This window comes from Grampus griseus (assembly GCF_964374135.1).
Source record: "Grampus griseus genome assembly, chromosome: 18".
Lineage (NCBI taxonomy): Eukaryota > Metazoa > Chordata > Mammalia > Artiodactyla > Delphinidae > Grampus > Grampus griseus.
This window is the reverse complement of record NC_139012.1, coordinates 79,097,737-79,123,481: the sequence shown is the minus strand read 5'-3', so window position 1 is coordinate 79,123,481 and position 25,745 is coordinate 79,097,737. Positions and strand designations below refer to the sequence as shown.

Genomic DNA, 25,745 nt, shown 5'->3' with positions numbered 1-25,745 from the left:
GGAAAGGGCATCACATGTCCCATGACAACACTGTCCACACAGCACAAACGGGGGCACACCAGTCATCCAGGTCAAGACGATTAGGCAGCGGAAACGCGTGACTCTGAGACTCGGGTGACGCACGGAGCCCTTCCTCTGTCTTCCCCGGTCAGGAGCGAAAAGAGGAATGTCAGAGCAAGAGCAATTTCACAAGTTATCGATAAACATTTGAAAAGGCACTCAACTCACTTTAGAGAAGAGAATGAAAAGCGACACAACAAAGAGGTCGTCTTTCGCCCATCAGACTGGCTGAAATTATGAAGACTGATAACGTTCCCAAGTCGGCAATGAAGTCTTTCAGAGGCACACCTCTTTCCTGCACAAATGCTACAGTGGTACGTAGTTGGGAGAGCGTCAGGTACCCCTGGTGCTGAGGGTACCGGACTGCAAGGCTTCCCCAGCCCAGATCTGAGCGGTTTCCGTAGCCACACAGGCAGCAAGCCGGTCAAGGCGCGTGCAGAGTGCGCACCCTGGAGGGCGCGCTCCCGGGGTGGCAGCAGCTGGGCTGTTCGCTGCTCTGCAGTGCTAGCTAGCTCTTTGCTAAGAAGGTGCTGGTGCCTAGACTCGTGGCAGTCACGGGAGTCGTGAAAAAAGGCAAAAATCGAAAACAGTGCTCAGCCTTTGTTTTTCAGCGAGCCGTTACAGGGGCAGCGCACGGCCCAGGCAGCAAGGGCGGCCCGGGGACTACACTCAGCATCTCAGCATCAGATGCCAGAGCTCTGAACTGTCTGTGAGCGTCTGTGCTTCATCTCATTTATCTTGTGCTCCCCTTAGCAAGACGTGTCCTAAGGTAACTGCTCCTTTGATTTACCCATTTCGGCTTATGAAAAAACTCATAGGAACACTCAACTTCCAGATAGCAGGAAGCTCGGACCTGTGATTCAAATTACATGTGACTCGAGAAAAGACTAATCTACTCTGTAAGGATAGGAGATGAGTGGCTGTCTGGGCCTGGGAGTGCAGGGGCTGATGCCTCAGGAGGAGCACAAGGGAAATGTTGCATCGATAGGAGTATTCTGTATGTTGATTATGGTGATTGTTACACAGGTGTATAAATTTTCAAAACTCATTGAAATATACACTTAAATGAGTGTATGATATTATATGTCAGTTATACATATATACCTCAATAAAGTTGATTTTGGGGGGAGTAGGATTTTGGATGATTTATATCCTTTGAGAATAAATGTTTGGTTCACTGCACCCCTCTCCCACCTAGGGAAAAAAACACCACACAAAACCTTGATCAGCTGAGATGCTGGATGAGTGTACACTTGCAACACGTAGTTGGAAAAAGAAGTCATAAATGTTATGTTCTGACCAGTAGCAGAGGTGGTGTGTGTTGCAGCCATTCATTTTTTCTTATTTTTATCTGTGTGTGTATGTGTGTGTGTGTGTGTGTGTGACCTAATTTCTTTTGCCTCCCTCCTCCTTTTCCCTTATTATTTCATGTAAGGGCTGTTGGTAGTGTGTAACGTTATAATTTAGTCATTAGGTCACAAAATCCTCAGGTGAGACTTAAACAAATTAGACATGGACACCAAGAGTGTTGCCCAGAGATGGGTGCCACGACTCTTAGCTCTTTCTTCCCTTTGGGGCGAGAGGGTTAGGGCCTCTCTGTGGGGGAGAGAACTGCATCTTCTTAGGAGAAAGCATGGCCTTCACTGTTGCGACATAAAAGGTCAACCATGTTTAGAAGCGTGTTTAGACTGTGCCAGTTATTATTAAACTGCTGTCTCTCTGCTCCACATTCACCCTTCTACATATGTTCTGTTGTGTGACCCTGACGCTGGCTTCCTGTGACGGTCCACCAGCGGGGGGTTGGAGACAAAACACAGGGCAGGTCACTTGCTGATCCTCCTAGTGTCGCCCTAACAATCGCCCGGGTGACCTCCGCTGGTTCCTCCTCCAGCTTTGTGACCCCCCAGGCACAGCCTCTCACACCCCTCAGAGGCTCCACTCCCCCCCAGGCCCCTCCTCTGCTAGTCCCCAAATCTTCCTGCATCCCTGAGTCCCAGGAGTAGCGGCCCTCCTGACGTTCTGTGCTTTTCAGTCCAAGAATGACAGAACAAATTCTCCATATTAAATTCTCTGTTGAGTGAGAGAGAGAGATAGATAGATAGACACTCTGCTGAAATATCTGGGTGGTTTCTGTGTTTCAGACTGGAATTTTGACTTGTATAAATATTGACAGCTTGTGTTTATCAATCAGTTCTATTGGAACCCATGTCATCTGAAATCCATATGAATCTGTGGAGAGGTTTTCATATGAACTTCCTGGTGATAGTTTAAATGTGTAATCTCTGACATGTTTTTCCCTCTTTTAATTAGCTTAATTGAAATTGATCTTGATACACCTTGGTTATAGATTTCTGAGATTCTTTTTTTTTTCTCTTTTTTTGGCCATGCCACGCAGCATGAGGGATCTTAGTTCCCCAACTAGGGGTTGAACCCGTGCCCCCTGCAATGGAGGCGGGGAATCTTAACCACTGGACTGCCAGGGAAGTCCCATGAGATTCTAATTTATCTTTGGAAATTCACCTTGGGTAGCCTGAGACTCAAGTATGAGAGGAAGGTCCGTGGTTCAGAAGAGGAAGCTGTTAACTTGATGAAGTTAAAACTGCATCCAGCCCATGAAAACATGTAGATTCTAACATAATTAGAAATCAAGTATTATTCATTGGAATGGGTTTGCACCGCCAAAGTTTCCTTTTTACAAATCTTGCACATGTAACCAAGTATTCAGCTACTGAAGATGGGCCAGATGATGGCTAAGGTGAATTTGGGGCACGTTTCAGAGGCTGAATTCCTTGTGTATTTCCACTCATTTCTAAGATGAAACCACCTCAATGGCAGTTTCTCTCTTTTTTTTTTTTTTTTTTTTTTTTTTGCGGTACGCGGGCCTCTCACTGCTGTGGCCTCTCCTGCTGTGGAGCACAGGCTCCGGACGCGCAGGCTCAGTGGCCATGGCTCGTGGGCCCAGCTGCTCCGCGGCATGTGAGATCTTCCTGGACCGCGGCACGAACCCGCGTCCCCTGCATCGGCAGGCGGACTCTCAACCACTGCACCACCAGGGAAGCCCTCTTTTTAAAATTATTATTTATTTATTTATTATTTCTTTTTGGCTGCATTGCGTCTTCATTGCTGCGTGTGGGCTCTAGGTGCGGGGGCTTAGCAGTTGTGGTGCAGGGGCTTAGTTGCTCCGTGGCATGTGGGATCTTCCCGGACCAGGGCTCGAACCCGTGTCCCCTGCATTGGCAGGTGGATTCTTAACCACTGCACCACCAGGGAAGTCCTATTTGTAGACTTTTTAATGATGGCCACTCTGCCTGGTGTGAGGTGGTACCTCACTGTAGTTTTGATTTGCATTTCTCTAATAATTAATGATGTTGAGCATCTTTTCATGCGCCTACTGGCCATCAAGAAAATCTTGAACTTCATTTTGTCGTTTTATATTTCACACCAATATCATATTGCTATTCTTAACTTTTTTTTTGTATTCTAGACAAATCAAATAAATATGTTGATTTCGGTTAGCAGGAAGATTTCACCATAAAATAAGGTATAATTATAGAAACAAAGAGTTTAAAGAGGAATGCTGTGATGTTAGAATTGAATTGAAAATATCAGTAAGAACTCACACCTTAAAAAAAAAAAAAAAAAAAGGTATTTTCCAGCTCTGCTCGCTGAAACAGCCCAGGCTTAACAATACCCAGTATCTCAAATCTGATCTGAACCCCAGATGCCCAAATCTTGGTCTGTAATGCCATTTTCACTAAAAGGAACCAGGACTCCATGGAGAAATTGTTGATGTGTGTTTGGTGCAGGAAGGGTACCAGGTTGGCTTGTGTGCCCAGAGGCAAGAAAGCGTTCAGATACCAATGGGACAACTTCGGTGGACCTAGCACTCAGCCTAGAGGGTCGTTAGCAATGAGAAGATCCACTTGGGATATCTGGTCAAATGCCCTGCTCTTAAGTGACCCCAATTTACTTTTAAGACTCGGATTATTGAAATATTTTTTTAATATTTTAGTTTCATTGGAGTATAGTTGACTTACAATGTTGTGTTAGTTTCAGGTGTTCAGCAAAGTGATTCTGTTATACATATACATATATTCATTCTTTTTTAGATTCTTATCTCATATAGGTTATCTACAGAATACTGACTACAGTTCCCTGTGCTATACAGTAGGTCCTTGTTGGTTATCTATCTTACATATAGTAGTGTGTGTGTTCATCCCAAGGTCCTGATTTATCCCTCCTCCTAAAATATTTCTTAAGAAGTAAGTATATAAAGGTTTAAGAGAATAGAGGCCATGGTATTTATGTTTTTGAGTTAAGAAAGGATCTGTGCATACATGGTAATGCTTAGTGTTCGAGAATTTGGGTCTCAGGGACAGCCTTGTAACTGCTATAAAAATGTGTATTTTGGGGGAGGAACCAAAGACTGAAGACAGTTTGTATTTTAGGGGGGAGACTTTTGAGGAGACAGAAACATGTACCTCAAAACTAAAGGGTTCCTCTCTATTTTCATAAAGCACATTTATACCCACGGTCCCATGAGGTCTAGGAAAGCTTAAATTACACTGTATTATTCATACTATATAACACATATAATATATTGATATTATTATTTTAACAAAGAGTCGGCATTTTGGAAGCTAGAATTTCGAAATATATCCCTGATAATTCTTTTTCCTTTCCTCTACCTATTAAACTCCATTTGTTCATTTTCGCCAGTAATAGAGGGCTGATTTTCTACAGGACCTAGAGCAAGTGATAAGCCATTTCACACCTTTCTGTAAGTAAGAAAAAGGCACTTTTTCCTCAAAACACTATATTCCCACCCCCAGAAAATTGTCATACTATACTGATGTTTTCGAACAAGATACTTTACTGCCATCTTCTGGAAAATTGTTTTTATTATTATAAGCAGCAAATCTATGAAAACTATTATGTGAATAACCCCTCCTTAGATGTCTCCCCCTTCTGCAGCACACAACCTGTACAACCATATATGACAGAGGCTGTGATGAGTATAATATCATCTAGAGAATCCGTGTGCTTGAATGTAACTGTGTCCAGATAGATCGTAGCTCCTTGTCAGAAACTCAGCATTTCATAACCATTATAGTCACTATGGCTTCTGCCCAGATGATTTCTCTCTCTCTCTCTCTCTTTTTTTTTTTTTTGGCCACATGGGCAGCCCCTTGTGGGATCTTAGTTCCCCAACCAGGGATTGAACCCGGGCCCTCAGCAGTGAGAGCATAAAGCCCTAACCACTAGACCACCAGGGAATTCCCTCCAGATGATTTCTGAATTCACTCAGAGAAGATGTCACTCAAGGATTTCATCTCTGCCTGGGCTCAGGATTCTGGGGGTGGCAGAAGGCTCAGGGTGAGAAACCAAGACAGAAGGTAAGGGGCTCAGTCAACCAGCAGGGGGTCTCAGTTAAGCAAGCAGGACAGGCAGGACCCTCACCCTGAGGGACCTCGACTTTCTTTTCTGGGGTTGTACAGAAAGTACTTAGATCTCCCTTTCAAAGTCATTGCTGGATAGAGACACATTTGCAATAAAAAAGAGAGATTTTTCTTGCCTTTTGACGCAGTTCAACAATGTTATATACAAGCCACCTCAAAAAGACAAAACCTAACATCTTCCCAAACCACCCCCATGTGCCCCCGGAATTAAACAAACCCACTCAAACACGAACCGAATGAATGTGGTGACTAACAGTGTTTCAGTGAAGTGACATCTTGTTCTTCATACGGAGAATTTTGAAGAGCACATGTAAATACAACAATAATTCATTTCTCGGAAATTCCCTGGCGGTCCAGTGGTTAGAACTCGGCACGTCCACTGCAGGGGGCACAGGTTCAATCCCTGGCTGGGGAACTAAGATCCCGCAAGACAGTCGGCATGGCCAAAAAAATAAAAAACAAAAACACTAATTCATTTCTCAACATTCTGTATTGAATTATTATAGATATTTAGAAGAATTTATCTCACACATATTTAAAAAAATACTATCAGGTCACTGATGATTCTTTAGATCATGCTTTGGCACTTACAAACTACTATAGTTTATTCCAACTGTTTTCAGGTGCAGTCCAGTGAGTTTAATGTTCTCTGCATCCTCCCAGCACTGCCTGTAGACCCTTGTGTGATAATGGAAAAGTTTTGCACATGAGTCTCCGACACACACCTGTGGAACGCAGCTAATGAGACTAAGGAACTAAACTTTATAGTTGATTTAAATTGAGGGCTTCCCTGGTGACGCAGTGCTTAAGAATCCGCCTGCTAATGCAGGGGACACAGGTGCGAGCCCTGGTCCAGGAAGATCCCACATGCCGCAGAGCAACTAAGCCCATGTGCCACAACTACTGAGCCTGAGCTCTAGAGCCCGCGAACCACAACTACTGAGCCCGTGTGCCACACTACTGAAGCCCGCGCGCCTAGAGCGCGTTCTCTGCAACAAGAGAAGCCACCACAATGAGAAGCCCATGCACTACAATGAAGACCCAATGCAGCCAAAAATAAAACAAATAAAAATTATATTGAATTGATTTAAACTTTATTTTAAATAGTTACCAGCAGCTAATGGTTACCATATTAGACAGTGCAGCTTCCAGACGTTTTTCCATCTGCCAGGAATGCCTTATTTCTGGCTTATCCATTGGTGAAACTCTTACAGTTGAATGAATGAATGAACAAACGAACAAATGCTACTGTTAGACCCTGAATATAGCTGACACAGAGCAATAAAAATACTTAATGCTGACAGTAGAAAGCACTGAATTTCACTGTTTCATGAAGCCCCAGCACCTAGAGCCCATGCTCCACAAAAGAGAAGCCACCAAGACGAGAAGCCCGCGCACCGCAAGGAAGAGTAGCCCCGCTTGCTGCAACTAGAGGAAGCCCGCACGCAGCAATGAAGACCCAATGCAGGGAAAAATGAATAAAATAAATAAATAAATTTATTTTTTAAAAAAGGTGAGAAAAAAATTTCACTCTACATTTTCAGGCTAATTTGCTTTTAGCTTTTGGGGCAAAAAAAAAAAAGCCATGATAATTTAAAATATTTAACAGGCAGCCGCTGCATTTCATGGTATTTTTCTGGGCAGAAGAGGTGAAAGGTTTTCACAGTGCCTAATAAATTACTTATTAGATAAACCAAGTGTTGCTAAGCTGGGGTGGGAATCCAGTGGTGGTAACACCTATGGTGTACTTGAGTAAACTTTGACGAATAAACAGTAACTATAAAACTGTGTTATGAGCTCTGATAGTGGTAGATCCACCGTACACCAGGTGTTAGGGACCGAATCGTGTCCCCCAAATTCAAATGTGGAAGCCCTGACCCCCAGGACCTCAGAATGTGACAGTATTTGGAGACGGGGGATTAAATTAAAAGGAGCCCTTGTGGGTGGGTCTTCATCCAATGTGACTCATGTCCTCATAAGAGGAGAAGATTAGGACACACAGGGTGCCCAGAGGGAGACCATGTGAAGGGGTAGCAGAGAGCGGCCAGACCAAGGAGAGACCTCAGAAGAAACCACGCCGGCCCACACCTTGATCTTGAAGTTTAGCCTCCAGCGCACTGGGAAGTAAATTTCTGTTTTTAAGCCACCTAGCATGCGGTAATTTGTTACGGCTGCCCTAGCAAACTAGTACTCAGCGACTAGGGAAGGCCTTCTGGACAGAGGTGGCCAGGCTAAGAGGACAGTAGGAAAGATCATTTTAGGAAAAGAGAATAGTGTGCTGTGAAGGCCTGGGGGTGAGGAAGACTTGAAAGCACGTATGGCCGGGGCACGACGTGCCGGCGAGGAGGCCAAGGGGAGGAGTGGTGTCGTGGACGTTTGTCCATGGACATTGTTGGCTGCCCAGCATCTGACACCCTTCGTATTTTAGGAGGATCCCAAAATGGGTGGGAGGAAGCTTCGGGGAGCAGACACCCTCCGTCTGAGCTCCCTGGAAGCCAGAACACGGCCTTTGACCGACACACAGCAAGCTGGCATTCCCATCTGGGGCTCAGGAGGCAGACAAAGGGCAGGGTGGTTAGAAACGGTTCCCAGTGGCTATGATGGAACCAGGGTCCAGTGGTAAAGTGCTACGTGCCAGAGCACAGCTGTGTGAGAGCGCGTCCACCGGCGAGAGGGCCTTGAGGTACTGAGATGGCAGGGCCACAGCAGCCGGCTAAGCAGGGCGACCAACTGCTCCTGGTTTGCCTGAGCAAACGGCGAGGGTTGGTCATGACTTCGGCAGCTCGCTCCCGTGAGCCGACTTTGGCTGGGCCTTGCCTGCCTGAGCTGCTGTTGCTTTTCCAAACTTTGCTCCTCAGCCTCTCTGACAATTCTGAGTTACCCAACATCGTTCCAAAAAATTCCTTTTCTGCTTCAGTTAGCAAGAATTGATTTTTCTTGGCTGCAACAGATTCCTGTGTCCTGGCCCCTGAAGAGCCTTGTAAGGCACAACATGGAGTTTAGACTTTGTCCAGAGGTCAAGGCCAGTGGGGAGAGAGGGCACCAAAAGGTCCTGCGCAGAGAACGAGGTGATCAGACCTGCACTGAAGGGTGACCACTTTGGCTGCAGTGTGGAAAACAGACTGAGTGACAGCAAGAGAGAAGATGCAAGAGTGCTGAGGAGGTGGTGAGAAGAGCCCGGAGAGAAGGAAACCAGATGGCAAGAGCACCCGCGAGGCCCCCTTTTAACTTAATCCCTCTTTAAAGGCCCTGTCTCCAAATACTGTCACAGTCTGAGGTCCTGGGGGTCAGGGCTTCCACATTTGAATTTGGGGGCGACAATTCGGTCCCTAACACCTGGTGTACGTGAGGTCCTGTGGATCTACCACTATCAGAGCTCATAACATAGTTTTTGTTTGTTTGTTTGTTTTTTTGTGGTACGCGGGCCTCTCACTGCCGTGGTCTCTCCTGTTGCGGAGCACAGGCTCTGGACGCGCAGGCTCAGCGGCCATGGCTCACGGGCCCAGCTGCTCCGCGGCATGTGGGATCTTCCCGGACCAGGGCACGAACCCGTGTCCCCTGCATCGGCAGGCAAACTCTCAAACACTGCGCCACAAGAGAAGTCCCATAACATAGTTTTATAGTTACTGTTTATTCGTAAAAGTTTACTCAAGTACACCATAGGTGTTACCACCACTGGATTCCCACCCCAGCTTGGCAACACTTGGTTTATCTAATAAGTAATTTATTAGGCACTGTGAAAACCTTTCACCTCTTCTGCCCAGAAAAACACCACAAAATGCAGTGATTGTCTGCTGCCTAGCCCTCCAGGTTGGAAGTGATGGAAACAAGAATCTCTGTTCTCTCTGGAGCTTGTATTTTAGTAATATGAGCTATGTGACCTTAACATTTTGTCTGCCGATGTAGGCATGTGCTTAATAAATAGTAGCTTCAGTTACAGCACGTAGGATCTTTAGTTGTGGCATATGAGCTCTTACTTGTGGCGTGTGGGATCTAGTTCCCCGACCAGGGCTCGAACCCCGGGCCCCCCTGCATTAGGAGTGTGCCTTGCCACAACTAAAGATCCTGCATGCGGCAAGGAAGATCCCGCACGCCACAACTATGACCCGATGGAGCCAAGTAAATAAATAAATATATTAAAAAAATAGTAGCTTCATTACAACATTTAAAATGAAGGGGGCTTCCCTGGTGGCACAGTGGTTAAGAATCTGCCTGCCAATGCAGGAGACACGGGTTTGAGCCCTGGTCCGGGAAGATCCCACACGCCGCGGAGCAACTAAGCCCGTGCGCCACAACTACTGAGCCTGAGCTCTAGAGCCTGCGTGCCATGACTATTAAGCCCGCGTGCCACAACTACTGAAGCCCACGCGCCCAGAGCCCGTGCTCTGTAACAAGAGAAGTCACTGCAATGAGAAGCCTGTGCACCCCAACGAAGAGTAGCCCCCGCTCACCGCAACTAGAGAAAGCCTGCGCACAGCAACAAAGACCCAACGCAGCCAAAAATAAATAAATAAAGAAGATCCTGCATGCTCCAGCTAACAGCCAAAATAAATAAATAAATAAATATATTTTTTAACAATCGAGGGAGCTGCAAATTTACAGCCTGGAGATCTAAACAGATAATGAAAATGGTTTCCATATACCGAAGTGCAGTGATTTGAAGGGCTCTACAGTGTTCAGGAATTAACTCACAAAACATGTAGTGAACAGCTACTTTGAGCCAGGCTGGGTGGCTAGATACTCTCAAGAGCCGTGTTAAGACTTGACCAGGTCTCCAAGCTGACAAGCTAACAGGGTGTCCTGACAGCTGGCAGAAACACCTGGTCAGAGACAGAGGACCTTATTGTCACAGCCCAGCAAGCAGCCTGAGCTTCACACTCCCTCTGCCCACACACCTCCCCAGTCCCACAGGGGTAGCGCAGGCGGCTGCTGCACGCACAGTGAGTTTGTGTCACAGCTGAGGGGCCCTAAACTTCGGAAACCTCAGTTTTTTATGATGAACTGCAGGCCAGCACGATGCTCAGACATCATCCCTAATATGCCAGAGAGCATAACTCGCCTTTTGCACTGGAGGGAGACAACATCTCAGTCTTCCAAAACTCACTAATTACACTGGTGTCTTTAGACGCCTCCCCGCCAATTTATCTTGAAAATTTAAGACAAACTTTAAAGATGTGAACCGGTTATTAACTTCATTCCTCGTTCTCTTGCTTAGCGTCACTCAGGCTGGGTGCCGGCTTTGGCGCGTCTCGGGCCGCCCTCGACGTGTCCAGGGCAGGAGCACAGGACAGGACAGGACCACGAGGTGCGCGGGGCCGCGCGGGCGGCCTGGGCTCTAGCCGGGACCGGGGGGAACCGCGGGAGGGGTCCAGACAGCCAGCTGCCTGCCCGGACGCGCTTCCAGGGCTCACAGCTAGTGCGGCGGCCACCGGAGCTATTCACAGCAACCAGCACCACCCGCCGGTGATCTGCCTTCCGGATGATTTCATCAGGATCTAGGAGACGTGGGCTTCCCCCAAGTTCCTGTCCCACTCACCGCCCGCCAAGACCGCCTCCGCGGGGCCCCTCGGCTCCAGCTCCCTAGCCGGAGCCGGCCCCGCCCCTCTCCGCTCAGGCCCCTCCCCGCCCTCCAGGCTCGGCCCCGCCCACCTGTATCGCCCCGCCCCCTCGCGGAGCACTGTGGGAGCGGCTTCCTTAGATCCGCGCGTGGCAACGCCACGGCTGCGCAGCTCTCCGCGGAGTTCCGGAAAGGCCGCGCCAACCCCGCAGCCCTCGCGGTCTCCCTGCTCCCCTCGCCGCGAGGTAGGAGAGGGCCCCGGGCGGCGCGGGTGCCCGCCGCCCTCCGGGGGGGCCGTGGGGGGTCGCGGGGGCTCTGCCCCTCCCCCGCCGCCGGCCCGTGCGCCCCCGCCCGCAGCCCGCGCGCGGCCCTTGAGCCCCTGACCCAGCGTTCGTGACGGGAAGCGCAGAAATTCCCGGGAAGGCTCGGCGGGTGAGGGAGGCACGAGCTCGGGCCCCGTCTCGCGGAGGTGGGCATTCCCGGGCCGGAGTCAGTCCGCTCCAGTGGGCGGCCGGGCTGTCCGGTGCGGCCCCCGGGGGGCGAGAGGCCGCCGGTGGGGACGGGGGCGGGGCCCCGGGGAGGCGGGGTGGGGGGCGCTTCCCGCGCTCAGTCCGGACGGCGCGAGCCCGGGAGCTGCCTTGGCAGCAGAACCCGGGAAACCCGGGCTGTGGCGGACCTTCGCCGCCTTAGCTGTTCCCTGAGTGCTTCACCTTTCCCCACCGCACCCTACCCTCCGCGTCGGTCACCCCGAGTCTCTCTCAGATCTGAACTGTTTTGGTCTGGGGACAGCCCAGAAGAAAGGATCTCCAGTTGTAAAAGTTGCTTGTTGTTCTGAGAGACGTGTAAGCTAAATTGACTTAAATGGGACTTGTAATTAGGTGGTTTCTGTTGAACACAGTGGTCCTCACAGTGTGGTCCCCGGAGCAGCAGCAGGAGCAATGCTTGGGAACTTGTTAGAAATCCACATTCCAAGGGGTGGAGGGGGATGCTGGCGACTCCCACCTGAGACTTGGTGAATCAGAAACCGGTATGGGGGAGTGGCAGTCTGATTTTAACAAGCCCTTGGGTTTCTTTCGTTTTTTCAAAATTACTTTGCCTATCAGTTTAGCATAGATTTGTTTGTTGTTATTTTGGCCGCGCGGCATGGCACATGGGATCCTACTTCCTGGACCAGGGATCGAACCCAGGTCCCCTGCAGTGGAAGCGTGGAGTCCCAACCACTGGACCGCCAGGGAAGTCCCAGCCCTTGGGTTTCTGACACACACTGACCTTTGAGAACCACTGGTGTCCCATTACCTGACCTAAAGCTTTTAAGTTAAAATATTTTGTATGTCTTCTACCACTGACAATATTTTGGGGGGCTATTTTGGAATGAACATTTCTATATGATTGACATTTGCTCTCATAGTGAATTTTCATCTCCAAAAAGTAATGAGAAATTAACTCAAAAGACCTAAATCTAAGAGCTAAAGCCATAAAACTCTTAGAAGAAAACAGGTGTAAATCTTCTTGACCTTGGATTAGGCAGTGGTTTTTTAGCTGTAACACCCAAAGCGCAAACAAAAAATATGTGTGCATCATCAAATTTAAAAGCTTTTGTGCTTCCAAGGACACTGTCAAGAGGGGGAAAGAGTGCACAGAATGGGAGAAAATAGTTTCTAGTCATTTATCTGATAAGGTCTAGTATCAGGAACATATAAGGGATTCTTCTTTTTTGGCTCTGCCAAGCACTGAGTCCTAACCACTGGACCGGCAGAGAATTCCCCATAGTGCAGTAGTTTTTTTTTTTTTTTTTTTTTGTTTTTTTTTTTGCGTTACGCGGGCCTCTCACTGTTGTGGCCTCTCCCGTTGCGGAGCACAGGCTCCAGACGCGCAGGCTCAGCGGCCATGGCTCACGGGCCCAGCCGCTCCGCGGCATGTGGGATCCTCCCGGACCGGGGCACGAACCCGTGTCCCCCGCATCAGCAGGTGGACCCTCAACCACTGCGCCACCAGGGAAGCCCCAGTGCAGTAGTTTTTTAAAAAAATATTTATTTACTTTTATTTTTTGGCTGCATCGGGTCTTAGTTGTGGCATGCAGCATCTTTAGTTGCGGCGTGCAGGATCTTCGTTGTGGTGCGTGGGATCTCTAGTTGTGGCTTGTGTGCTTCGTAGTTGCAGCACACAAGCTTAGTTGCCCTGCGGCAAAAGGGTTATTAGTTCCCTCACCAGGGATTGAACCCAGGTCCCCTGCATTGGAAGGTGGATTCTTGACCACTGGACCACCCGGGAAGTCCTGCAGTAGCTATTCATAATGGTCAAAAGTGGAAACAATCCAAATGTCCATTAACAGACAAAATGTTGTATATCCTTATGATGGAATATTATTCAGCGATAAAAAGGAATAAAGTACTGATACATGCTATACCATCGATGACCCTTGAAAAAATGCTAAGTGAAAGAAGCCAGACACAAAATACCACATATTGGATGATTCCTTTTTTATGGAATGTCCAGAATCCGCAAATCCTCTGAGACAGGAGGAGGGAGAAATGGAGAGTGACTGCTAAAGGGCCCCAGGGTTCTCCATGGGGTGATGAAATGTTCTGGAATTGGATAGTGGTGATGGCTGCACAACCTTGTGAATATACTAAAAATCACTGAACGGTACTTAAAGGGTAAATTTTATGGTATGTGAATTATATCAAAAGATTAATAATTTTATTATTAAAGTAATGTTAAAATTTTATGAGTGGCCACATATATCTGGCATTTTACTGAGCAATAAGATTAAGCTGAAATTTTTGTAGGAATTTACTGACGCACTTAATATTGTACAGGCTTTAAAGATAATATGTATTTTGAGATACACAAAGTAATTCAGTACTACATTTCTTGGGTAACTGGACAGCCCCCTTCCCAAATTGCCAAAAATATTGACTCAATTTGAATGAGTGATCTTCTGGGAATTCGTCCCCAGTTCTCTGATAATTACCACATTTACAGTAGACATGCACAATAATTATGTTTCTCCCATGCTTCTGTTTTACTTTGATATCTGTTTCATCTTGTTTTGTACTTTTTTCACATTTTATTATGAAAATTTACTCTGCAAATCTACAGCAAATTTTAAAGAATTTTTCAGTGAACATCATACCTGCTACATAGATTCTACCATTAACATTTTTCTGTACTTGCTTTATCACATTGATCCTTTTATCCATCTTATTTTTACACATTTCAAACTAAATTACAGATACTAAGTTTGCCTTTAAATAGTTGAGTATGTATATTAATTATAGTTCAATATTTGTTTATAGTCTTTTCATTCAAGAAAAAATTTACAAACAGTAAAAAGAAATCTTAAGTATGCATTTACTGAGTTTTCACAAATGCATACGTCTGTGTAATCAAATCACCTGTCAAGATATAGAACATTTATCACTTCAGAAAATTCTGTCATGCCCTTTTCCATTCAGTCCCTACCCCCCACCTCTAAGAAGCAACTAGTGTTCTGATTGTTTTCTGCCATAGTTTTGCCTGTTCTAGGACTTGAAACATACATTAGGTACTGTTATGTGTGAGGCTTCTTTCACTCAGCATAACTGAGATTTTTATGTATTGTTATAAATGTCATCAGTGCACTGGTTTTTATTGCTGAGTAGTACTTCATTGCATTAAATATGCCACCTATTGCTTATCCATTCTATTGATGGGTATGGTCTGTTGCCAATTTTTGGATATTGTGAATAAAGCTCATGTAAATACACTTAAACAAATCTTTTTATAGACATATATTTTCATTTCTCTTGGATAAATACTTTGGAGTGGAATTGCTGGGTCATAAGAGATATATGTTAATTTTATGAGACTGCCAGATTGTTTCCTCAAATTGTACCATTTTACACTGCCACTAAACAACATATGAGTATTCCCATTGCTCCATATGCTTGCTGACGTTTTGTGTTATTGGTCTCTTTAATTCAGCCCTGTGGTAGGTGTTCAGTGATTTCTGCCTTGCATTATAATTGACTGTTATATACCTTTCTTCACTTGATACTGAGCTCCTTGAAAATCAGTACAATCAGCTGTGTCTATCACTGTCCTTTTAATGTAGTGGGTGTGGAATAAATGTGAAACAAGTGCAATGAATGAATGTTTTGACACCTAGTTTTTTTTGTTTCGTTTTTTTAAAAATTAATTTATTTTTGGCTGCGTTGGGTCTTCCTTGCTGCACGTGGGGTTTCTCTAGTTGCGGCGAGCGGGGGCTACTCTTCCTTGCGGTGTGCGGGCTTCTCATTGCGGTGGCTTCTCTTGTTGCGGAGCACAGGCTCTAGGTGCGTGGGCTTCAGTAGTTGTGGCTCGTGGGCTCAGTAGTTGTGGCTCGTGGGCTCTAGAGCACAGGCTCAGTAGTTGTGGCGCACGAGCTTAGTTGCTCTGAGGCATGTGGGATCTTCCCGGACCAGGGATCGAACCCGGGTCCCCTGCATTGGCAGGCGGATCCTTAACCACTGTGCTACCAGGGAAGCCCTGTTTCTATATCTCGCCTATTGTCAGTAATGATGCAATGAACGTAGTGGTGCAAATACCTTTTTGAGTTAGTGTTTTCATTTTCTTCAGATAAATACCCGGAAGTGGAATTGCTGGATCATACAGTAACTTTATTTTTAATTTTTTAGGAACCTGCATACTGTTTTCCACAGTGGCTACACCAGCTTACATTCCCACCAACAGTACATGAGGGTTCCGTTTTCTCAACATCCTCACCAGTGCTTATATCTAGTCTTTATTTTTCTGGCTGCAACACACGGCTCATGTCATCTTAATTCCCTGACCAGGGAATCAAACCTGGGCCCTCTGCAGTGAGAGCATGGAGTCCTAACCACTGGACTGCCAAGGAATGACCATCTCTAGTCTTATTTATTTATTTAGGCTGTGTTGGGTCTTCTTTTTTTTTTTTTCTTTTTAAAATTTATTTATTTATTTTTGGCCGTGTTGGGTCTTCGTTGCCACGCCTGGGCTTTCTCTAGTTGCGGAGAGCAGCGGCTACTCTTCATTGCAGTGCACGGGCTATAGGCACACGGGCTTCAGTAGTTGTGGCTCGTGGGCTCTAGAGCGCAGGCTCAGTAGTTGTGGCGCACGGCTTAGTTGCTCTGGGGCACGTGGGATCTTCCTGGACTAGGGATTGAACCCGTGTCCCTTGCATTGGCAGGCGGATTCTTAACCACTGCACCACCAGGGAAATCCCAATCTTTTTTATAATAACCATTCTAACTCGTGTGAGCTGAAATCTCTTTTGATTTCATTTCCCTGATGATAGGTGATGTTGAGAATCTTTTCATGTACATATTGGCCATCTGTATGTCTTATTTGGAAAAATGTCTACTCATTGCGGTGACTTCTCTTGTTGCAGAGCACGGGCTCTAGGCGTGTGGGCTTCAGTAGTTGTGGCTCGTGGTCTCTAGAGAGCAGGCTCAGTAATTGTGGCACATGAGCTTAGTTGCTCTGAGGCATGTGAGATCTTCCTGGACCAGGGATCGAACCCGTGTCCCTTGCATTGGCAGGTGGATTCTTAACCACTGCGCCACCAGGGAGGTCCCCTCTGTCCATTTTTTAATCGAGTTTTTATTGTTGTTGTTGAGTTGCATTAGTTCTTTATATATTTTGGATATTAACCCCTCATCAGATATATGATTTGCAGATATTCAGTAGGTTGCCTTTTCATTTTGTTGATGGTTTCATTTGCTGTGCAGAAACTTTTAAATTTGATATAGTCCCACTTATCTATTTTTAGTTTTGTTGCCATTGCTTTTGGTGTTAGATCCAAAAAAAATATCACCAAAACCGATGTCGAGGCACTTACTGTCTATGTTTACTTCTAGGAGTTTTATTGTTTCAGGTCCTTAATCCATTTTGAGTTGATTTTTGTTTATGGTGTAAGGTAGGGGCCCAGATTTGTTTTTTGCATGTGGCCGTCCAGTTTTCCCAGCACCATTTATTGAAGAGACTGTCCGTTCCTCATTGTATATTCTTGGCTCCTTCGTCATAAATCAGTTGACCATATATGTATGGGTTTTTTGGGGTCTCTCTGTTCTGTTCCATTGACCTTTGTGTCTGTTTTGATATCTAGTTTTAAGAATTTGAAATGAAAAAAAGTTTAAGCCATAAACACATGTAGAGATAAATTTGACCAGAAAGGTTGTTAAATAGGTATACTTTATTTCAATTAACAATTATTTCTTATTCGAAGAATACATTTACAGCAGTGATTTTTCATAGGTACAAATGATGGAAAATGTACACCTGGCCCCAGAGACAGATGAAGATGATCTTTATTCTGGTTATAATGACTACAATCCAACCTATGATACCGAGGTAAAAAAAAAAATTTTTTTTTTTTTTACATTGGTCTTTGCTAACCAGCTGGTTCATGGAAATTTTGGATTTGAGGGTTCTGCTTTATCATGCTTTAGATTAAGTAAGTTGATTAAAAGCCTAGAAAAGTGCTATTTACTGAAGACTGTACTTTCTACCAGTAGTAATAATTGCAGCATAAAGATGTGAAAAAGTCTATGGGAAAGAATTAGGATCAATTATATACTTGTATTCTTCTGTACTAATTATCTGAATATGTAAGTTACAAGATTTAGATCACTTGAAGTACCTAAAATCAGTTTTTTTTAATGCTCTAAATTTGAAATGTCATGTAGTTATTTTTCTTCTTTGAATTAAATTATACAAGTATTTTATAGAAAAATTAGAGAATAGAAATAAATATAAAGAAAAATTAAAATCATAGAAACTGTCTATGAAACCACCCAGAAATAAACCACCCAGAGATAAACATTAACTAACTTACAGTGCTTAATGCTAAATGTTTCCCTATGCACATATGTATGTGTATATGTATACTGTATCTGTATGTTTTTGGATAAAATGGTATCATACTGTGTGTACTGTTTCGTAACCTTTTCCCTTTTATGAATATTCGCTTATGTCAACAAACCTATATCTGCTTAATATTTAGTAGTATAGTAATTACAGGATGAAATTGTTGCTAAGACAAATACTTGAATATTTTAAATCTGTTTACATTATTGTGAGAGTTATAGTTTCCAAATTGTAAAAGACAAAAACCAAAGAAAACTCTTTATAAAGTTATCTTTAATTAGCATGTGAAAAAAAGTAAGGATGAAGGATGTGGGCGTTAATTTACTTGCTAGTATTTAAGAATCAAATATTAGCATTTAGAGGACTTTAAACTAATTTAGGAAATCTCATTCTAGAGTTTTTCATATGGCTTTCAGTCATTTTTGAATTGTTTTTTCCTCTGGAGAAAAAAGTTTGCCTGTGAATTGGAGACCTAGAGAGAAAGCAAGAAAAGAAAATAGAAATCATTCACTTACTCTATATGAAATAAAAATCTAGGAGAAAAAAAAAATCTAGGAGATACTGTTCATCATAGAAAATTTGAAAAATACATAAGATTGGAGAAAAAAATAAAATGACATGAATACTATTACCTGAAGATCACCTGTATTAGATATATCACCCGATGTTTTGCTGTATTCCCTTGTCTTTTAATATATTCAGGTTCTTCCGTCCCTGTATACAAACACTCATACGGATATGATTACATAGACTAGTTTTTAAAAATTTGTATTAAAGCATGGGCATTTTCCTAAGCTAGTATAAATTATGAAAACCATTGAATCTCCCCCTTTCTCCCAGTCGTAAAAGTTATATGTATAAAAAAAAAAATATGTGCTCATTGTTGAAAAACAAAATTACCCATAATTTACCCAGCAGTCAGAAATGAGTACGGTTAACATTTTGTTGCTTTGTCTTTCGTTCATGCATACACATACAATTTTCTTTTAGCATGTTTGGAATTGAACTAATGTTTACTTTTCTGTTTGCTTATTTACATTTGGCTACATCATAAACAAAGTTTCATGGTCCTAAAAATTTAAATATAATTTTAATGGCTGCATAATACCGACTATATACAGTTGATTATTTTCTGACTATAGGATAATTATTTATAGTTTTCTGCCCCTATTAATAACAATAGCACAATGAGCAATTTTATGCATAAATAATTTTCTCTATTGTGATCAAACATTTCCTTGGGGAGAGTCCCACAAGTGGAATTAATATATCATCATAATCATTCTTAAAAACATCAGAGAAACTTCCTAACTCTTCAGGTCATCACAGTGTGGCTTCATTATTTAACTTGAAGCAAATATTCAGAGTATCATACACAAAAATAAATCACACAGTAAAATAAAAAATTTGGTTTACCCGTGGTTTTCTTTTATTTTAATTAATTGGTATAAATTAATATATAGCTGAATTACTTGAAACAGTTGCTAAGGTGTTCATAGATTATGCAAATTGTTAATCAAATCATGAACAAAGGAAAAAAATGACAAAAATTGTGTTGATTTGGTATTTGTAATGGAGAATTTGTTGACAGTTTTTAGTTTGTCATTGAGACTTCACTGAGCTGATTAATCAAATTTTACTAATAATTGAGCAATATTGGAAGGCTTTTCCTAAAAGATGTGCCAAGGTAGTATAATTATTTCAAAGGCAGCCCGTGGCTTTGTGCTTCGTGTGAAAGTTGCCTGGTTTCTATGGCTGAGACTTGTGTACTTCATTTTATGTAGTTGATATGGAAGATTATGAAGATTATTTGAAGTAAAAGTAAAGAAGAATCCTTGTACATAATCACATTTAAAGTACATTGTATTAGCGTTTTGGTTATACAGACGTTTTACTTTAATTGTCTCCAAGGTTTTAAAAAGCTAATTGATATCGACTCCATTTTTTGTGTATTGTTTGTGTTTGTTTTTTAATAATCAGCAAGTATGTTTCTGTGGGAAGTAGATTGCAGTAAATCAGAGGTGAGTGTGAGAACTGAGCACAGATGTCTGGAGGGCTAGAGCCGAACCTGTGCTGCTGAAGAGACGGGGGACAAAGGCTGCTTAGACTGGCAGCTGGCGAGGCTTGGTGCTTTTGAGAGAGGCTACAATGGCATTTTGTCCAGGAAACTCGGAAACACTGGTATCTTGCACTTGACTAATGTTACTTTCCTCAGATTCCTCAGGGAGAATGTAAGCATAGGTTAGGAATCAGCAAAGCATAGTAACGTTTTATTTCAACGGAGGCTTTGGTTCCAAGTGGCATCACAGGTTGGACCCGCTGGAGCCTAGGCTGGCTCTAGTCTGAATCTCAGACTTTACCTCTCCCGTGAGATGAAAAGCCATTTTCACTTGGGCAAGCAGAGATGAAACCAGAGCAAGTGTTTGCCCCATTTCTGGGAGAGAATACAGCCTTTTCTGTCCTAAGGTTTTCTCAGGTAAGGCTCCTAGCCATGGTCAAGAATATGGAAGAAGAGAGGGGAGGGAGAGAGGGAAAAAGGATGAGGGTGATTCTCTGTTCCTACTGCTCCAGCTGCTTGGAAAAGAGAAACAGTAGAAAGGCCATATCCTTGCAGACTTGATCTTTTAACCATGTGTGTTGATAGCACCCATTTGAACCGTAGCCAGTGAAATGGCCTTAAACTTGACTGACATTGTCATTACTCCTCTCCCCGAGGGGGGAAGGGACTTTGGCATTTTGTACAGTGTGAGGGGGATTTGAGGACGGGAGTCCTTGAGCCCTACCTGGATGTCAGCAGATGGAGGACGGTGGATTATAGAGGATCATGAACACCAAGCAGTCGAGGTTAAACATTTAAAAAATTGTCACTTCATGTTGGATGTGAAATTTGCCTTTTCGTTTTAGGAATTGGAGAATGACACAGCTTTTCAGCAAGCTGTGAAAACTAGTCACGGCAGAAGACCTCCAGTAAGTGAATTTTTTTTATTGTGGTAAAAAACACATACTATGCCATCTTAACTGTTCTTAAATGTACACATTGGTAGTGTTAAATTAATTCCCATTGTTGTGAAACAGATCCCTGGAACTTTCTGTCCTCCCAAACTGAAACTCTGTCCCCATTAAACAACAACCCCCATCTCCCTCCGCCAGCCCCTGGCCCCCACCCTTCTACTGTCTTTATGAATTTGACTATTCTGGGTACTACATATAAGTGGAATCAGACGGTTTTTGTCCTTTTGTGACTGGCTTATTTCATGTAGCATAATGTCCTCAAGGTTCATCCACGGTATAGCCTGTGTCGGGATCTCCTCCCTTTTTAAGGCTGAATAACATTCCATTGTATGGATGGACCACATTTTGTTCCATGGACACTTGGGTTGCTTCCACCTCTTGGCTGTTGTGAATAGTGCTGCTACGAACATGAGTGTGCAAATATCTTGAGACCCTGTTTTCAGTTCTTTGGATATATACCCAAAAGTGGGATTGCTGGATCATATGGTAGTTCTATGTTTAATTGTTGGGGGAACCTCCATACTGTTTTCCATAGTGGTTACGCCATTTTACAATCCCACCAACAGTGCACAAGGGTTCCAGTTTCTCTACAGCTTCACTAACACTTGTTATTTTCTATTCTTTTGATAGTAGCAATTTTAATGGGTATGAGGTGATTCTCATTGTGGTTTTGATTTGCATTTCTCTGATAATTAGTGATGTTGACTGTCTTTTCTTATGCTCTTTGGCCATTTGTAGATCATCTTTGAAGAAATGTCTGTTCAAGTATTTTGCCCATTTTTTAACTGGGTTATTTGATTTTTTTGTTGTTGAGTTGTAGGAATTCTTTATTGGGTATATGCTTTGCAGATATTTTCTCCCGTTCTGTAGGTTGCTTTTTTAAAATTCTGTTGATCGGGTTCTTTGATGCACAAAAGTTTTTATATTTGATGTAGTCCCATTGGTCTGTTTATGCTTTTGTTGCCTGTGCTTTTTGGTGTCATAGCTGAGAAATCATTACTAAGTCCAATGCCATGAAATTTTCCCCTATGTTTTTTTTCTAGGAGTTTTATAGTTTTAGGTCTTTTTACGTTTGGGCCTTTAATCCATTTTGAGTTCATTTTTGTATGTGATACAAGATTAAGGGTCTGATTTCATTCTTTTGTGTGGATATCCAGTTTTCCCAGCACCATTTGGGAGAGACTGACCTTTCCACATTGTATGGTCTTGGCACCCTTGTTTAAGATCATTTGACCAATTTTTTTTAAATTAATTAATTTATTTAAAAAATTATTTTATTTTTATTTATTTATTTATTTGGCTGTGTTGGGTCTTTGTTGCTGCACACGGGCTTTCTCTAGTTGTGGCGAGCGGGAGCTACTCTTTGTTGCAGCGTGCGGGCTTCTCATTGCAGTGGCTTCTCTTGTTGCGGAGCACGGGCTCTAGGTGCGCGGGCTTCAGTAGTTGTGGCATGTGGGCTCAGTAGTTGTGGCTCGCGGGCTCTAGAGCGCAGGCTCAGTAGTTGTGACTCGTGGGCTCAGTTGCTCCGCAGTTGTGGGACCTTCCTGGACCAGGGCTCAAACCCGTGTCCCCTGCGTTGGCAGACAGATTCTTAACCACTGTGCCACCGGGGAAGCCCCGTCCTCACTTCTGACACCAGTTGCAAAACCACCTTCAGCGTTGGTCCTTTTCTGAAAGGACTCGCAGAACTTGCTGAAAGCTGGTATGCTTACGGTTTATTACAGGGGAAGGATACAGGTTAAATCTGCCCAGAGAAGAGAGACACAGGGCACAGTCTGGGAGGGTCCAAACGTGGGGCTTCTGGTCATCCTTTCCCTGTGGAGCCCTGGGTAGCATTAACCTCCCAGCCACTCTGAGTGGTGACGGTACTTGGGAGGACTGCCAGCAAGGAAGCCCTCCCACCACTGTGGTGTCCAGAGTTTTCATGGAGCTCCATCACATACTGTCCTCATGGCTGCCCGTTGTCTCCAGCCCCTCCTGGAGGTTCAGGCTCATAAGTCTGAAGTTTAGACTGTCTGGTGGCCAAAGCCCCCAGGCAAACAGGGGTGTGTCATACAGGACATTCCAGGGGCCTGCAGATCTCCTCCCAGTAGCAAAGGGCAAAGCCAGACCTCTCTTTGGGTGAAGTCAATTCTTGACTACACATTCCGCAAGCTATATTTTAATTTTAAGTTTACCTTCATTATGGAAAGAAAATTGTAGGCTAAGTTCTTACACTTGGCTAATGACAAGGCCATAAGCTTTCTGAGGAGGCAGACCATCATATTGTTCTCTCTTTGCCTGCTGTGGGTCCTCCACAGATCTTTATCACATGACTTAGTAAATAAGCAAACATTGTCTTCAGTTTAGTGATTCTGGGTATCAGACAGGTGGTAATGTCTCCAGGCTGGTCCTTCATCATATTTAGAAATGACTTCAGAGATCCTCACGTTATGATGAGGAAAACAAGCCTGGGGAGGCGAGGTCTCACACTTACCTGTAACCAGGACAGAGCTCAGGTCTCCAGCCGCCTTGAATGATATTTTCATCACACCTTACATACTGTATTAAATGGGAAAAATTTGTGCAACTGTTATATGAAAGGGACTGGGCTCACTTAAGAGGGATAAAATTCCAGCTAGCTCCAGAGGAACTTAAGGAGGAGAATAAAATGGACAGAAATAGAAATTACAAGGCATAATATATTATGTGTTGTAAAAAGAGTATAAATTGCTATGGGACCACAAAGATAAGTTCTTTATCACTAGTTGGGACAATCAGAAGAGGCTGCTTAGAAGATAGATTTACAGTTGAATATTTAAGGATGTGCACAGTTCAGATTGCCCTTGAGATCTGTGAGGAAAGGCAGTGTGGGTGAGGGTGCAAGGTGAAGAAAGAAAGAGGTAACGTAGGATCCAGTCCACTTAAGAGATCAGTCCAGTGCCAAAACTAAAACCCAGAAGAACAGATCTAGTCATTAGTGAGTAGTTAAAAAGAAAAATGGTCTCTTTCCTTCAATTTGTTCTCACAGAAAAATATTGCTGAGACCCACATCCTTCCTTTTCATGTTTTTCCAAGACCTGTTATCTGTCAATTAAGTCAAGTTTGTTAATGGTTTTGTTCAAATTTTCTGTATTTTTACTGATTTTTTTTTGTGGAGAGGAACTACAGTTCTATTAATGAGAAAAACGGTCAAATCTTACACTGTGATTGTGGTTTTCTTCCTTTTTTTAGGTTTTTGATTTATATATTTGGAGTAAAGACATTTAGAATTGTTATATTTTTGTGTTAAATTGACCCTTTTATTGTTATAAAATATCCTATCTCTAGTAATGCTGTTTGTCTGTCTTGTCAAATATTAGTATATTGCTAGAGCTACTCAGGCTCTCTTTGTCTAGTGTTTACATTGTATGTCTTTCCCATCTTTTTACTTCCAGCATTCTCATATCTGTATATTTAAGATGTATTTATTAGCAGCATGAATAGAGCTCTGGGTTTTTTGTATTTGTTTTAATATTGTCAGATAATCTTCTTCTTTTAGTCTATTTACATTTAATGAAATTACGGATTTGGTTTAAATTTGTTGCCTTAGTATTTGCTGTTTATTTTTTCCTGCCTTTTTTATGTTTCATTTTCTCTCCTTTCTTATCTCCTTTTTTTTTTTTTTTTTGGCGGTACGGTACGCGGGCCTCTCACCGCCGTGGCCTCTCCCGTTGCGGAGCACAGGCTCCGGACTCGCAGGCTCAGCAGCCATGGCTCACGGGCCCAGCCGCTCTGCGGCATGTGGGATCTTCCCGGACTGGGGCACGAACCCGCGTTCCCTGCATCGGCAGGCAGACTCTCAACCACTGCACCACCAGGGAAGCCCTCTTATCTTCTTTTGTTTATTTTTTATTATTCCATTTCTCCTTCTGTTATCTTGGGAGCTTACATTCTTTAGCCATTTTTTAGTGTTTTTGTAAAGATTACAATACTCATCTTTAACTTATCAAAGTCTAGTATAATTTAGTATTTTACTACTTTCTGGACAATGCCAGAATTTTACGTTATTTTCAGTTTTCGGTTCTAGAATTTCCATTCATCCATTTTTTATAGTTTTTAGTTGTCTACTGAAATTGTCATCTTGTCTTTTAATTCGCTGAACGTATCAACCATAGTTGTGTTAAAGCCTGTGTCTGATGTTTCCATCGCATGTTTCCCCTTCTGCCTGTCTTTCCATTTATTTCTCTTGGTTTTGGTTAGGTAGTCTTGTTCCTATGTGTCTGGTTGTTTTAGATTGAATGCCAGGCATTGTAAATGAAAATTTTTAGAGATAATTTACAGCTGTATGTCTCTGCTGTCTAGTGTGATAACCACTAGCCACATGTGACTATTTAAATCATTTAAAAGTAAGTAACGTTTTAAAATCCAGGTCCTATTGCCTGAGCCACACTTCAAATGCTCAACAGCCACATGTGGGTAGTGGCTGCCTTATCAGGACAGATACCTTTTACTGGAGAGAATTTACTTTTGCTTATGGCCTCAGAGATTCAAGGAACCCTGAATCACCTCAAGCCAGTTGAGTTTGAGATGATTCTGAATTGGGCTCAGGTCTTACAAGGGCTGGTGTCCTTCTGATTTCCCTTCCAGTCTGAGTGTAGCCTTTGGAGGTTAGTCAAGTCTGAATACTGGAGGATTCCCAGGGCTGCCACCTCAGCAGGCCCAGCTCCAGGGTTTATGTCTTCAGTCCTGTCTTCTGTGAAAAGCTCTGTTCACCCTTGCGGCCTGGCCTTCCGCATTAACAGACACCCCTGGGAGAAGAGCAGCCC

At 43.6% G+C, this 25,745-nt stretch overlaps 1 protein-coding gene across 1 annotated transcript in view; it reads left to right on the top strand.

Annotated features, from left to right (window-relative positions):
- The first annotated feature begins 11,223 nt into the window (after positions 1-11,223).
- IFT88 (intraflagellar transport 88) overlaps positions 11,224-25,745 on the top strand; it is a 74,800-nt gene continuing 60,278 nt past the window's right edge. Inside the window, exons 1-3 of the mRNA XM_082675670.1 lie at positions 11,224-11,321; positions 17,335-17,430; positions 20,851-20,913. Coding sequence (XP_082531796.1) covers positions 17,341-17,430; positions 20,851-20,913 — 153 coding nt within the window. The 5' untranslated portion in view covers positions 11,224-11,321; positions 17,335-17,340. The remainder of the gene's footprint in view (positions 11,322-17,334; positions 17,431-20,850; positions 20,914-25,745) is intronic.